Source organism: Melanaphis sacchari, unplaced genomic scaffold (assembly GCF_002803265.2).
Source record: "Melanaphis sacchari strain LSU unplaced genomic scaffold, SCAv2.0 Contig8_pilon_pilon, whole genome shotgun sequence".
Classification (NCBI taxonomy): Eukaryota; Metazoa; Arthropoda; class Insecta; order Hemiptera; family Aphididae; genus Melanaphis; species Melanaphis sacchari.
Genome location: NW_020271635.1, coordinates 5003898 through 5017615, shown reverse-complemented (window position 1 = coordinate 5017615; position 13718 = coordinate 5003898). Strand labels below are relative to the sequence as shown.

Genomic DNA, 13718 nt, shown 5'->3' with positions numbered 1-13718 from the left:
TCCGCCCTCATTCGAACATTGTTGGTAGGAAAAATTTTGTGTTCTCACTCAGGTCCGCTGCTACTTATTACTTCTTACTTGTTGTTATGTCTCATAGTTATTTAAAATTTACCCGCATTTTTTAATAATTATTTCGAACGTTATATTGTCGACATGATAAAAACATTATATTTCCAGAAATAAAAACATGTCATGGGGTTCATTTACAAAATGCATTTTGTGATAATGGACTTGAACAATTAAATTAAAATCAATTAAGTTATTATATTTTATTTTTTTTATTAATATAGATATGAGAAATAATGTACTTAAGTACTATTAAAAATATACAACAAAAATTCTAATCTCGTACTCCATAATGCAGTCTGGAAATGCCTACAAAGTAACATTGACTGTTTGCTTATACCTAACTCATAATTTATTATTTTATATACGTACAACTTAATTTTGGTAAATTACTTTTAACTTTTTCCAATACCATTGACCAAGACAGCTGTTTTTAATTTTAAACAGAACATAATACATTATTATAGCGTAATACGACTTCAGTATTTACTATTTACTTTACGTTTACTTTCATAAAGCATAAATTGCAGTTAAATGTTTTTTTTTAACAGAATATGTATTTAAAGTTAAAATGTCTCCAGTAGCCGAGTACATAATATTTAACTGTATATCAGTATGGTAGATACATTTTAACTAAGTACGGGTTATGCATTAAGAGGATGCCGCACCCGCATATGTTATCTCTGTCTTACATACATACAACAGCAAATTTTCATTCGCAGAATCCATTTTATGTTGTTAGCTTTAACATTAGAGTAAATTTACCTATTATCAAACTTATAGATAAGAATTTTATCTAAGCAATGACTTAGGGTTTTATTGATATTTTAATTTTAAGCTGAGTTATAGCTATATAAAATATTGAAACTTAAAAACGCTCATAACTCACTTTAAAATTATAATATTAATAAAAGCCTTTATCATTGCATAGATGAAATGCTAAAATTTAAATTTTATGGTAGGTAAATTTACTCTAATGCTAAAGCTAACAACATGAAATGGATTCAGTTGAATGAAAATTTTCTATGTTGTGTATGTATGTAAGACAGAAAACACAAGCGGGTGCGGCGTCCTCTTAATGACATCTGAACTATATGTAGGTATTAGTTCATTAATGGTATTTTACGCATATTAAAAACTGAAAAAAATCATATAGTCTGATTTAAATATAAAAAGTAGTGATTAATTAAAATTAAAAACAAAATAATATTATAGATCGAGATGTTTGTCACAAGACAATAATATCATCTTGTAATAGCAGATGTGTCATATTTTAGTGAGTATTGCATATACACTACGAAAAAATGCAACTCTTAAAAATTCCCATAATTAGCTATTAATAATTCATTCTATAACTTTGGAAATTAATGTGCAAAGTGCAATTTTAAATAACCAACATTTTTATACGCCATTTGTGGTGTACAATATTTCTTCTCTATAGTCTCTAGTACCCGAAATATACTCTCAGCAGCACTGTCCAGTCGTCCAGTGTGATTAACTAAATTAATTTAGCGACGAGAAATCGTATATCTTATAACCTATGCATATTGTATGTGATGATTTCAGTTATCTTCTAGTACCTATCGACTACCGAGACGCATCTATAATAATTGTTGCAATGTATCATATAAAATGATAACGCACACGGCAGTTTTTCGTTTTAATAATATTGTTATCGTGTATCGATCGGCGGTTGACCGCGGCGGAAACTCCCGTTGATTGCTTTTATTTGTTCGTAACATGGGGGACGGTTGTGAAGGAGGATGGCATTATTGAATTGGAGCAATGCAACTCTGTTCCATCCACGGGCGTGTAGTTTGTGTGATTATATATTATACTATATCATTATCATGTGTTATTTATACACCGTTGTAGAGAAAAAATGTCGTGCGGATACGACGATAAAACCGGGGAAAACTAATAAATTATTGTACGTATATTGTTGTATCTGCACAGTGTCGACTAGAAAAGGGGGACGGCGAAAAAGATCGATGACGCTTCTGATCGTCGGCGACGGGGTGGGGGTTTGCGGTCTTCCTCCCCTTCCGTCCGTCGGCCACCGCGCGAGGGGTCGCGCCACGCGATCTGAGGCGGGCGGCGTTCCGCTTCGATTCGATTCGAGGCGGTGACTGCGACAGTGCGACGTGAACGGCTGTGCCGTTTTTAGTGGCATCTGCTGTGAATTAGAGCGCAAGCGCCGCCGCTGCCGCCGATAATACACATTTACCGCGCGCACAGCAACAGGAGCGAAACTGCACGGGTTGTCCCAGGTCAGTGATGACACACTAAATTTTAACACATTTGGCCGTTGCCACCGACGACGTCCGTCTGTACGCACACACACTCGCACGTCGTGTGAAACGTGCATGTGCCAATAATAACGCATCGTTTTGCGCGGGATACACACACTCGCGCGCGAACGAGCGTAGACGTAGACGGCCGATTAATGGTTTTATTAAATACAACAACATGTATACAGATATTATAATATTACGTGATATTATGATGTATTGCGCGTTGTGGTGTAGCAATAAATAGGTTTGGCTTTTATAAATATTATTGTAATACCTATGTTAAGTTGTGCAGTTATTGGGCACAAGTGTGCGATGCGCTTTTGACCCGATGCACCGCCGCCGCCGCCGCCGCCGCCTCTTCCCTTCACCTCGCCAACAACCCCGTCTATTTTAATATTTTACTAGATATTACAATGATAATTCAATCGTTTACTTACAAATACCTATACCTATATCGAATAATAATTTTATAGTCTTAAGACTTGTGTATTGTTTGATAAACCAAATGCATTATCATTACGTTTCTATCGCCGTTGTGTGGGCTTATTAACAGTGTATAATATACATTTTATTTAAAACTATCACGTGAAACGTGAGACGTGCTTTTACCTACGAGCCGTTGTGCGATATTTGGTTACGATACGGACATCGAACCCCGCAACAGGAACACGTGTCTGCACCGCACTTGCACTTACCAATTTACCGGTCTTAATTTGTATTCAATATCCAAAATAACTTCAATTAAATTGTTTAAAAAATATGTGTAAAAAGTCTGCATGTTGTTGTGTGCTTGAAATAAACATTAAAATATTATTATAGTGCTTTCCTGATGTTATATCTTGGCCAAGACTTTACGCCTTTGAAGAAATCATTTGATACCGACGCAATTGTTTTTCAATAAAATTAAACTATTGTGAATATTGTAGTTTATAAAGCATTTTTATTTACGTTCGTTAAATTATAGTTTGTTAAAACTTAGTTATTACATAGCTACATAGGTGTTCTTTGTTATAAACACATTGTTTTTTACACAGTTGTGTTTATAACTTATTATCCGATTGTAATTTAATGAATATTTTCATGTAATCATTTTAATTAGTTACAAAATATTGAAAATAAAATAATGCTTGTACTATTATTTCAATGTCAATAAATCCATTAATGTTATTTCAATTATCGTTTGAAGATAATAAATTTTAAAAATATCCTTTATTAATGAATATTCTTCAATCGTATTATTTATTTTAATATTACACTTATTACCTCTATTACATATGTATTTCAGTATTTGGTAGTTAATTTGCAAATGTATTTTTAATTATTTATATAATTAAAACACTTCATAATAATATAATACAAATCGTTTGTCTATTTACTTCATTCAGCAGTAATCTGTAAAATATTTGTATAATTATTAGTATTCTATTTTAGTTCAGCCTATAGTATTAAGTTTATTATACAAATCTAAAAATAATAAATAATGTTAAGTCTTATCAATCATTATCGCATAATATGTAGTGTTTATCATTAAAATAACCTGTTAATTAATTATGAGCATTAAAGCCTACAGGAAACATAATTATGAATGTCATGAGTATATGATTGTAGGTATGTTTGTTTTATATTAAACTATTCTTGTTTATACTTATATGAAGTATATTTAAACTTGTTTTGGATTTTAAATTTCTCATTTAGAATTTATGCTCATTTACCAAAAAAATGTTATTAGAATTAGATTTAATTTAATAATTTACTCATCGCACATGTAAATTATGATGAACACATCTTCAATAAATATGAGACTAAGATTAGTTCTATAAATTATATTATCAAATTTAATATTTGTACTAATAATTTGGTTTATTATTTTAAGAGAGGAGTTATCTGGGCTCTCAGTATTATTATAGGTATTAAGATTATTATATGTATTGTATGTTATTTTTTCATTGATTATGAAATGTATTACTTTAACATATTTTATCATGTTATCAAATGATATTGGTATATTTAGATTTTAAGTAAGCTTGGCACTAGGAAAAATTTAGGCAAGTACTAAAACTAAGGTTCTTTATTTCATATACTGAATTAAATCATTAAATCAGTCATAACACTCATAACCTTAATATTTCTTTGCTCTATAAAACAAAAATTAACTAACCAAGACCAAAATTATATTTATTTCTTACGACGTATTAAAATATAATTGGTTTCTTGGAATATGGTTAATTGTTGTAACGTTTTATAGTAAAAAAATAAAATAATTAATAATATAATATTACGTATATAAATAATATTTGTAAAGTAATTTCAAAAAGCTAATCGTGGGCGTTAAACATAATAAAAAAATACGATCACTATTTTACGTTCTTATTTCAATCAAAGAATAGCAAAACCACAATAAAAGTTAATATTTTGTTCATAGGTGCATTATAAAAATTAAATGTTACTTGTGTGTCTTTTAATTTAATGCCCACGCATTGGACAGCTTAATTTTTATTTTAGCTTAATTCATGTGCATATCTTATTTTTTATTTTATTTCATTCATAACTAATAAGTTGTATATTGTGTTTGTTTCAGGTATGTTTTATTTTTTATTGAATATCCATAAGTTGATATACAATATCGAAATTCACAATTTATTTATTTACGTGGTAAGTAAAAATTTAAATCAACATGACTAGATGTTTTTTTTCAATGAAAAACACCTATTAAGTAAACATTAGTCATTTACTCAATTCTAATATATATTAAGTGAATTGAATTTTTACAGGTCAATACTTTTTAAAAACGTGATAGGAATTATTTAATTTGTTCCTAGCATTGTCATTATTATTGTTCTTGTTTTAAAGGGTTTACTTTCTTGTTTTAAATTATCTTATATTTAAAAGTAGTTAGTAAATATGAAAAATAATTTGTCCGTGTATAGACATTTTAAGTCTATTGTTCTTTATGTACGTGAATGAAAATTAAATTAACTGGTTAATACTTTGTAATTATTTAAAACCATTACAAATATTAAAATTATCGTAACAAATGATATACACGCCAATTTTACTCAAAATTACTTTCAATGTATGTTTGGATTTTGGTTGGTTTATTGAACTTTTTTTTTTAAAAAATTATCAGAATTTTTGAATTACTTGGACTGTAGTCACTATAGGTATTTAATATGAATTCAAAATTATTTTTTTAGCTTTGCAAGTCGTAATAGATCAATTATTATTTCTTTTGTAAATAATAATTAATTGTACATTTGCATTATTCACTGTACTTAATATTTTCATTTGTATTTTATATGCTTTCGTGGTTGTTAATGAAATATATTTCTGAAAAATTTGATTATTATTAATTTATGTTTACATTCTTTGTGTACACATGTAAGCACACCAATGTGCTTGTGAAAAGTTGTTATAATGTAGAATTGTATTACTGATATTCGTGTAATCAGATGATTTACCTTTTAATTTTAAGTATAAATGGTAATCTATCAAATTGTATTTATATTTTTCGACGATTTACCTCACATACTAAAATAGTACTTTTATCTCGTTATATTTTTTTAATCTACAACACTTAATATTTTTCAAAAAAATTAGTTGAGAATATATACTTAATTCTTATGGGCGTGGAATAACTTTGCTTTAAAGCCTAAAAGTATTTGTAAGTATTTATGTGACACATTGTTTTGATATTTTTGTCTTGTCATTTTTTTTGTCTAAACTGGCAAATTGACCTCCCATATTATTAAAGAAGTATAATAAAAATATTGAAAATATTTCGTATATCTATTTTAAGATGTAAATGTTAAACATGCTATTTATTATAATACATTGATGTTCTTATCTTTAAATCTGATAATAAAAGTCAACTTATTCTTTTTTTGATCGAGAATCCACATTTTTTTACCATTTATAGAAATACATTATCATGTACCCGTATATATATTATACATTTATACATAATAAACAAAACACACTTTGGTGTATTTTTCTTTGATGTATAATTCATTAATTAATAAAATAACATAATATTAAATACAACTATAGTATGCCTGTACAAGCAAAGAAAATAATAACTATTGTAATGATGGTAATAGTTCGATACAATCATCCTCGTTGGTTAATGACTTAATTTTGTTGCTTTTTAAATGCTATACATTAGAATTTTATCATTAAACAATTTTTTTTTTTTTATTGGATTGAATATTAAAATAATTGAGTGACACAGATGTTGTGTTTGCACTGCAGGAGAGGAATGTCTGTTTGCATGACGTTTGATATTGTATTTTTTTTCAATATATTCATTTGACAGTGACATTGTAAAAGATTGTCTGAAAAGGCCATAAAGGTTTTGATGTCACTTCTCACCACCTACTTATTATATCTATTTTTATTATAATGACGTGCATGCGTGTGTGCGTGTTTGTTTTTATTGTTTCTATTAGTGCTGTGATTGTTGTTAGTAACGAGTTTATGTTTAATGTATATTATAATATATATTTATATTATATACAATAAAGGTTTTTTGGTCTCTCTCTTTCTAACCAGTCCAACCTAAACACATTATGAGAGTTCTCGTGACGTGAATTTGTGCAGTGCAGCAGCAGCGATGTCATGTAATATCTACTGCCCCCGCACTTGTCTTCCTCGTTCCGGCCTTGGGTCCGGTTAAACTGCCAACGTTGCATCGCGTGTATATTCTATGTGTGGGTGTGTGCGTGTCTGTGCGTTTGTGCAACAACGAAGAAGGTCGATGCAACGCCCAACTTTTTTAGTGTGTGTGCGTTGTGTGCACTGTGCCATTTCGGTTGTCTTGTGCAATGGACCACAAAGATGTTATATGGAGGGTCTAGACCAAGGCCATCGTTATCACTATCGTTTCTCCTCTATCTCTCTCTTTCATGTTGTTTCTAGTATACTGATGTATAGTGTATATAGTAATCGCCTTACACATGCATCCACCGTACCGTTACAAAAACCATACGTGTGTATCGGATTTCCGTGATCATTTTACGTAACATTCGTATTAAAAAAAATAATATCATCTACAACTTGACTTATAACCGCTCACGTGGGTTATATTCAAACATACCAATAATATTAATCATAAATTAATCGGTATCATGATGCTAGCATAATTATGATTTTATTAATTAATTAATTTTATTTCACCGTACATTGTCTGTTTGTTAATACATTCTTACGTTTAGTTATTTATCTAGATTTATAATAAATCAATGCTTGAGTATAAATGAACGATGCTCGATATGCCTTCATCATCGATAGATTGACCTTTTTATTTTTATAATTTTCTGTAAGTTTTTATTTTTACACTTAATAGGTCGTCTTTATGCGCTCATTAGCTTTAAAAATAACTAATTTGTAATTGATTGAAGAAATGGTCACTTTATTGCCAGACGTCATAACCTGTTAACATAATGATGTAAATTTAAAATCTTATATAATGCAAAGATTTAGCGAAAGTAAAAATAATTAATGATGTATAAGTACATATTTATTTTAAAAGTTGCAAAAACAAAATATTCTGTGTAGCGCTGATTCAGGTATTAGTGTTATTATACATGTAGATAGCCATACAAGATATATGAATGCAATTTTAAATATATGTGCTATCTTTTATAAAAGAGTGTTGTATTGACTACGTTTAAACACTGGTTTATATGTCATAATTCCTAACAAAAATATTTTATTTACTTAAAAATTCGACTACTTTGTTTTGTAATGTAATGTTATCGCTTTTGAAATAATCTCTATTTTAAGTAAATATTTATTGGATATTTTGAAATAGTTCTTCAAAATATTGTAATAACTCAAGTTTGAGTTAACTTTGAGAAAAATAACCACGTGGTACGCGATATTATTTATTAAGATCAATTAGAGAAATATCAGAAAGGATAATTTTTTCTCAGATGTTTATAAATTATTAAAAAAAATTATTCACATTACTTATACTATTATTATAATAAAAATGTATTGTATAAAATAATATTTAAATATTTTTCTAAGCAAATTTAACTTTAACTATGTTAGATAATATTTTTATTTTATATAATAAATATTATATCGATTAGTTGAATGTAATTATGCCAATTACATATTTACTCAACAAATTATATTTCTATGAAAGTTTTATCATACTATTTTGTATAATTATTCACATTTATAATTTGACAGGTAAAAATATATTACGTATATAGTTAAGTTATAAAAATACCTAAGTAATAAATCAAATTTATGACACCTATTAAGATGGAAAAATATCAATGGATTAACCCAGATAACCATAGTATTGCCGTTGACGACCAGAAACAACCAGTTTTAAATGAAAATGGTGATCTTATTGTATTGGACAACGAAAGTAAGTAATGTTTAAAAAGAAACTTCTAGAAGTATATAAATACACTATTCGTTAGGCATAACTAAAATGTTATTTTTCACGTCTAACTGTCTAAAGAAAAAATTATACATGGAACATTTTTAGGTGGAAAGTGTATATCAGTTCCTAACTCTGAGGATATATTAGAAATTTTTGGTTTCGGATATCATGGGAGCTATGGGTCACCCCCTGGGTCACCAAAAGATTCGCCTGAACATGATATGAAACCAATTGTTCAAGTCTTGACAGGTAAATATTTCTATATTATTAGAATGTGCATATTTAAATGTTTATCCGTTTCATAATGTGATTTGTGAAAAAGTATATTATAATGTGTGAAGTGAGTAATGAGTTTGTGGGTTTCCGACCATTTACCTGTTGTTCCATAATTCACGATCGTAAATCTGTTGTTGTTTGGTTGAAGGTCTCATTGATTAATGTACCTACGATAATATTATTATTGACATTCGTTGATGACTTATCATTATGAAAAATGCAAATTCTTGTCAATAGTAGATTGAAGAAATACATAGTTAATGCTTTTTCACAATATGTTAGTATTTGTATTTTGATTCAAAATTATTTTTGTACAGAAATGTACAATTTTTTTTTATTACATATTCATACAGACATACAGTTTTATAATATGTTATTACTGTTATTAAAATTATGTCATAAGTCAATATTTTTTCAATTTGAATCACAGTAACTTATCCTAATAAACGCATATTCATATAAATTAATAATTCATTTATTTTATGAAAATGAACTATTTGCACGTATTGTACTAATTCATTATAAAGCGCCATAACCTTGAATTTAAAATCTAATTTTATTCGTTTAAAATTTAAATTAATTATAAAGTATAGGTACAGATTGTGCTTAATATAATTATATGTATAATTATCTAAGTGAATATATTTTTAATTTTTTTGTTATAAAAATTTAAATATTGGAATTCGATTGGAGTAGTCAATTTATAAAACAGCGGGTAGATTGTAGTTGTAAACAATTAATAAAGTTTTCATGGTTTCATTTTATTTCACAATTTTATCGCATATAATAGTTGTTTTCAACTCCATTATTTTTATTTATTTATATAGTCATCATTTGATTGTAAAACGTGTAATAATAATATATACAACGAGCCTTACAACTTTTTTTGATAGTGTTATATAATTTGTTTTTACTATACAGACATTCTCATACCAATATCAGTATTTAGTACATGTTTAATTTATAACAGCATTTTTATAAGTAAACATTATTTTAATGATAAAAAGTAAATTTTATTGATAATAATTTTGTACGTGCTTGTTTCATTAGATAAAACCATATAACTGAACAAATATTTAAAATGTTAAATTTCGGTCATACCATTTTTTTCATCTTATTTTCCTACCTATTCAAAATTGATAGCTAATAGCTACATCAAGTTCACATTTCTCAATAATAATTGTCGCAGTAATGGCAAGATATTTTATGTAATAATGATTTCGACCGTAAAATTGAATTGATAATTATTCGATTGCATTATGAAACGGATTATTGTATTATATTTATGAACTTTAAAATACCTAATGGGCCGATTTTATTTATTGAAAAGTGATCAGAGATAAAGGGCACTTGTCGAGTGTGACTTGTGGTTTAGTTAAAATATTGTACCTACTTAGTGTATTATTGAAGTTAGTTATCACTTTTTTAGCAAATTAATTGTATATATTATTTCAAATTAATAAAGACTGCCATATTATTGTACAACTACTATGTGTTTATTACTGTTACACTATATAATGCCGGTCTCTTAGCATAAGGTCTATGGATATATTTTTAAATGCTGTCTACCACTAAATTTAGAGGGTTTCTCATACTATCCTGTCGGTTAACATAATATACACATATTATACTACTTATTTGCCAGTATTTAAACATAAAAAGTTAAAATATTGATATAAAAATAATTACGATATCTCAGATTTTGATAAAAACAAAAACAACATATTTACAATTAAATTTATATGCAATGTTATATTTTATTAAAGAAAATTAATTATTTCAAAAACTATTAGTATACCTAGGTATATTACAGTCTGTTATTTGAAATTATTTTAGATTTTAAGCGGAATGATTAATGTATTATTTTTATGTGTATACACAATATATAAATATATATAAAAAAAATTCTTCGATTTTCAACTTTGGGGATGATTTTTGGTAGTAAATTAGATTTAATTGATACTTTGGAAGAGGTCAACATTTAATATTAACAATATTTTTTTAAATCAGTGTCTAAAGTTTAAAAGTTTAACAACATTCAATGTTCACGTATAAAATAACGATTTCTCATCTCAAACGTTTTATTATAATTATGAAACCAAAAACTAAAGATATTTTAAATGTTCAACGAATGTTTTATTAAAATTGTCTATTACCTTGTAATTAGGATGACAGACTTTTGCTCAGAATCGTTTTTCGTAAGCAGTGATTTATCATTAAATTAAAATTTAACACATCATTAAAATTACTTGATCTTCAATAGATACATTCGACACCTACTATAGAATGAAGCGGATACCTATCCCCCTTCTTTTAATAAAATTTTAAGTTATTGTAAAACATTATTTGAAAAAATAAAAATGTATAATGATATATTTTAATTTTTTATTTGTATGGTGTGTTACCCAGTCTACACAGTAACATGACGATGATATAATTATTAAATTTTTTATCGTTTTTAATAACAACACACATATTGAATTCCTTATTCTAGATCCAAATATTTTACAAAATACATCGATGTATTAAAATTCACTTAAAAAAAAATTAGTTTATTAATTGTAAAGTTTTGATGAGGTGTAGTGGATAGTCTGTATAATGTTGATCCACTACACTGTTAATCGTACGTTAAAGTTTAAATACTTGTTTGAAACTAAATTTTAATACATCGAATAGTAATCCATAAAATATTTTTTACTTTAAAATGAGAAATTAATAATGTACTTATATATTGTCATTAAATAGTAAAAAATACTTTTCAAAAGTGGTATTTTGTAACGACTTAAAATCATGTAAAAATAATATTAATACCTAGTTTTTAAATTAATTGGTATTTTTTGTTAGAAAAATCGCCCGGTCTTATAACATCAATTAATTACGTATCATACGATATGTTTTCTTCGCTGTATTGCAGACGCCGACCAACTGTTGTGGAGCATGAGAACGCCGTGTCAAAAGGATATCGAAGCGACCAGGGAGATGCTGTCACTAGTGGCTTCTAAAAAATACCAGGATATGTTCAACGATCAATGTACAGTTAAAATTCGGGTGTGGAAACGAATATGCGAGGAGCTGATGTCTAAAGGGTACAGGATCGCGGACTCGGTGAACGAAGGCGGCATCAAGTGCCACCAGAAATGGCGTAACCTGGAGAAGTCGTACAGGAACTACTTGATCAGCTCGACGGACCCGAACAGTTCGGCGCCCAAAAAACCGCCGCCGTACTTCGAAGCGCTGCACGACATCCTCAAGCGAAAGAAGAAGTACGCGAACGCGGCCACGTACACGCAGACCGTGGTGGTCGGCGACGACATGACCGAACCCGACGCGTCGAGCATCAGTGGCATTCATCACATGAACGACTCGGACGCGGCGCTGGACGACATGGACGACGCGGACGGCGCGAACGACGACCACTGTTACGTGGTCAACAGTTCCGGCCACGTGTCCAAGCGGTTCAAAGTGGACCCGCTGACCATGTGCTCGACCACCAGTGGCGGCAGCGGCGGCGGTAACGGCGGCGGCGCCGGTGTCGGTTCGTCGTCGTCCCGCCGGCTTCATCCCGCCCAGCAGCCAGACGCGCTGGAACAGATTCTGGAGCAGATGATCCGCGTGCACCGGGACACGTTGTCCATGCACGATCGGCACTTCACCAGGATGGAGAAACTGATAAAGGAAAACGCGATACAGACCAAGCGGCTGGCCGACGTCATGAGTCAGTTGTTGCACGGCAGCCGGCCGGACGACTGCGGTAACAGCAAGAACAACGACAAGTCGACCGGAATGACTTCGTCGGACGTCGAATGATCGTGTTCGGTCTCGCGCGACTATTAGCATTTATAATATGAATAAAGTGTATAATATCATATTCCACGGTTAACGGACGCAGTGCTGACGAAGAACGTCACACTCATTGGCGACCCTTTCGTAATATTTATTTTTTTTTATTTTATTTTTTCCATTTTTCCGTACCGTACCGAATTGTGTACGCATTTTTAAGGTTTTCTTTTTACTGCCAGTGCTCCCCTCCCCATCCCATTAATTTAGACTCCCGATTTATTTATAATGTAATTCAAAAATTGCTTAAATAATATTGAATGATAAATACTTACATTTATTTATATAGTTTAAATTCATGTTATAAAATATGATTTTAAGTGGCAATCCCTTTTCTTATGTACATGTATAAAGTATAAATACCCGTACGCGGTTATCGTCGTGTTCGGAGTTTTATTCTCCTTACGTGTATTATCCCGTATTAATTATTAGTTATTTGAAACCATTATACCTATTATATTATATGATAATAAAATCACTATTATATCATGCATATTATTTACATTTCTTCAGATCTATAACATTGTGAGCCACTACATACGTAAGTATAGGTGACAGTGCAAGTCACCTCGCGACTGCAGCATGCTTGTCTTCGGTTTCCGTGTTTTTTTTTTTTTTTTCATCAATAAACGGCCAAAAGCAGTTGTTACAAACCTTGTATTTATATGTTATTAAATGAATTATTTACCCTACTTACTCGACTACCTTTACACGATGTGAGTATAGCTACAGCAGTCTGTTGCATATAGATTTCTCGGTCTTTTCTGACCAAGAAAACCCAGACACTAGTCAAACGCGTGTTACCGTAATTACTATCGTCATTTAAAAAATAGGTATGCGCTCCTCTA

The 13718-nt window shown here is 29.6% G+C and overlaps 1 protein-coding gene across 2 annotated transcripts in view; it reads left to right on the top strand.

The window, feature by feature from the left end:
• Positions 1–13354, top strand: part of LOC112602785 — a 41017-nt gene extending 27663 nt beyond the window's left edge. Inside the window, exons 3-6 of one of the 2 annotated variants that reach the window (XM_025351112.1) lie at positions 4939–5012; positions 8631–8739; positions 8863–9006; positions 11948–13354. In XM_025351112.1, the coding sequence (XP_025206897.1) occupies positions 4941–5012; positions 8631–8739; positions 8863–9006; positions 11948–12840 (1218 nt within the window). In that variant the 5' untranslated portion in view covers positions 4939–4940 and the 3' untranslated portion in view covers positions 12841–13354. Of the gene's footprint in view, positions 1–4938; positions 5013–8555; positions 8740–8862; positions 9007–11947 lie in introns of both variants that reach the window. The other variant, XM_025351113.1, reaches the window with a different exon arrangement.
• The last annotated feature ends 364 nt before the right edge of the window (positions 13355–13718 follow it).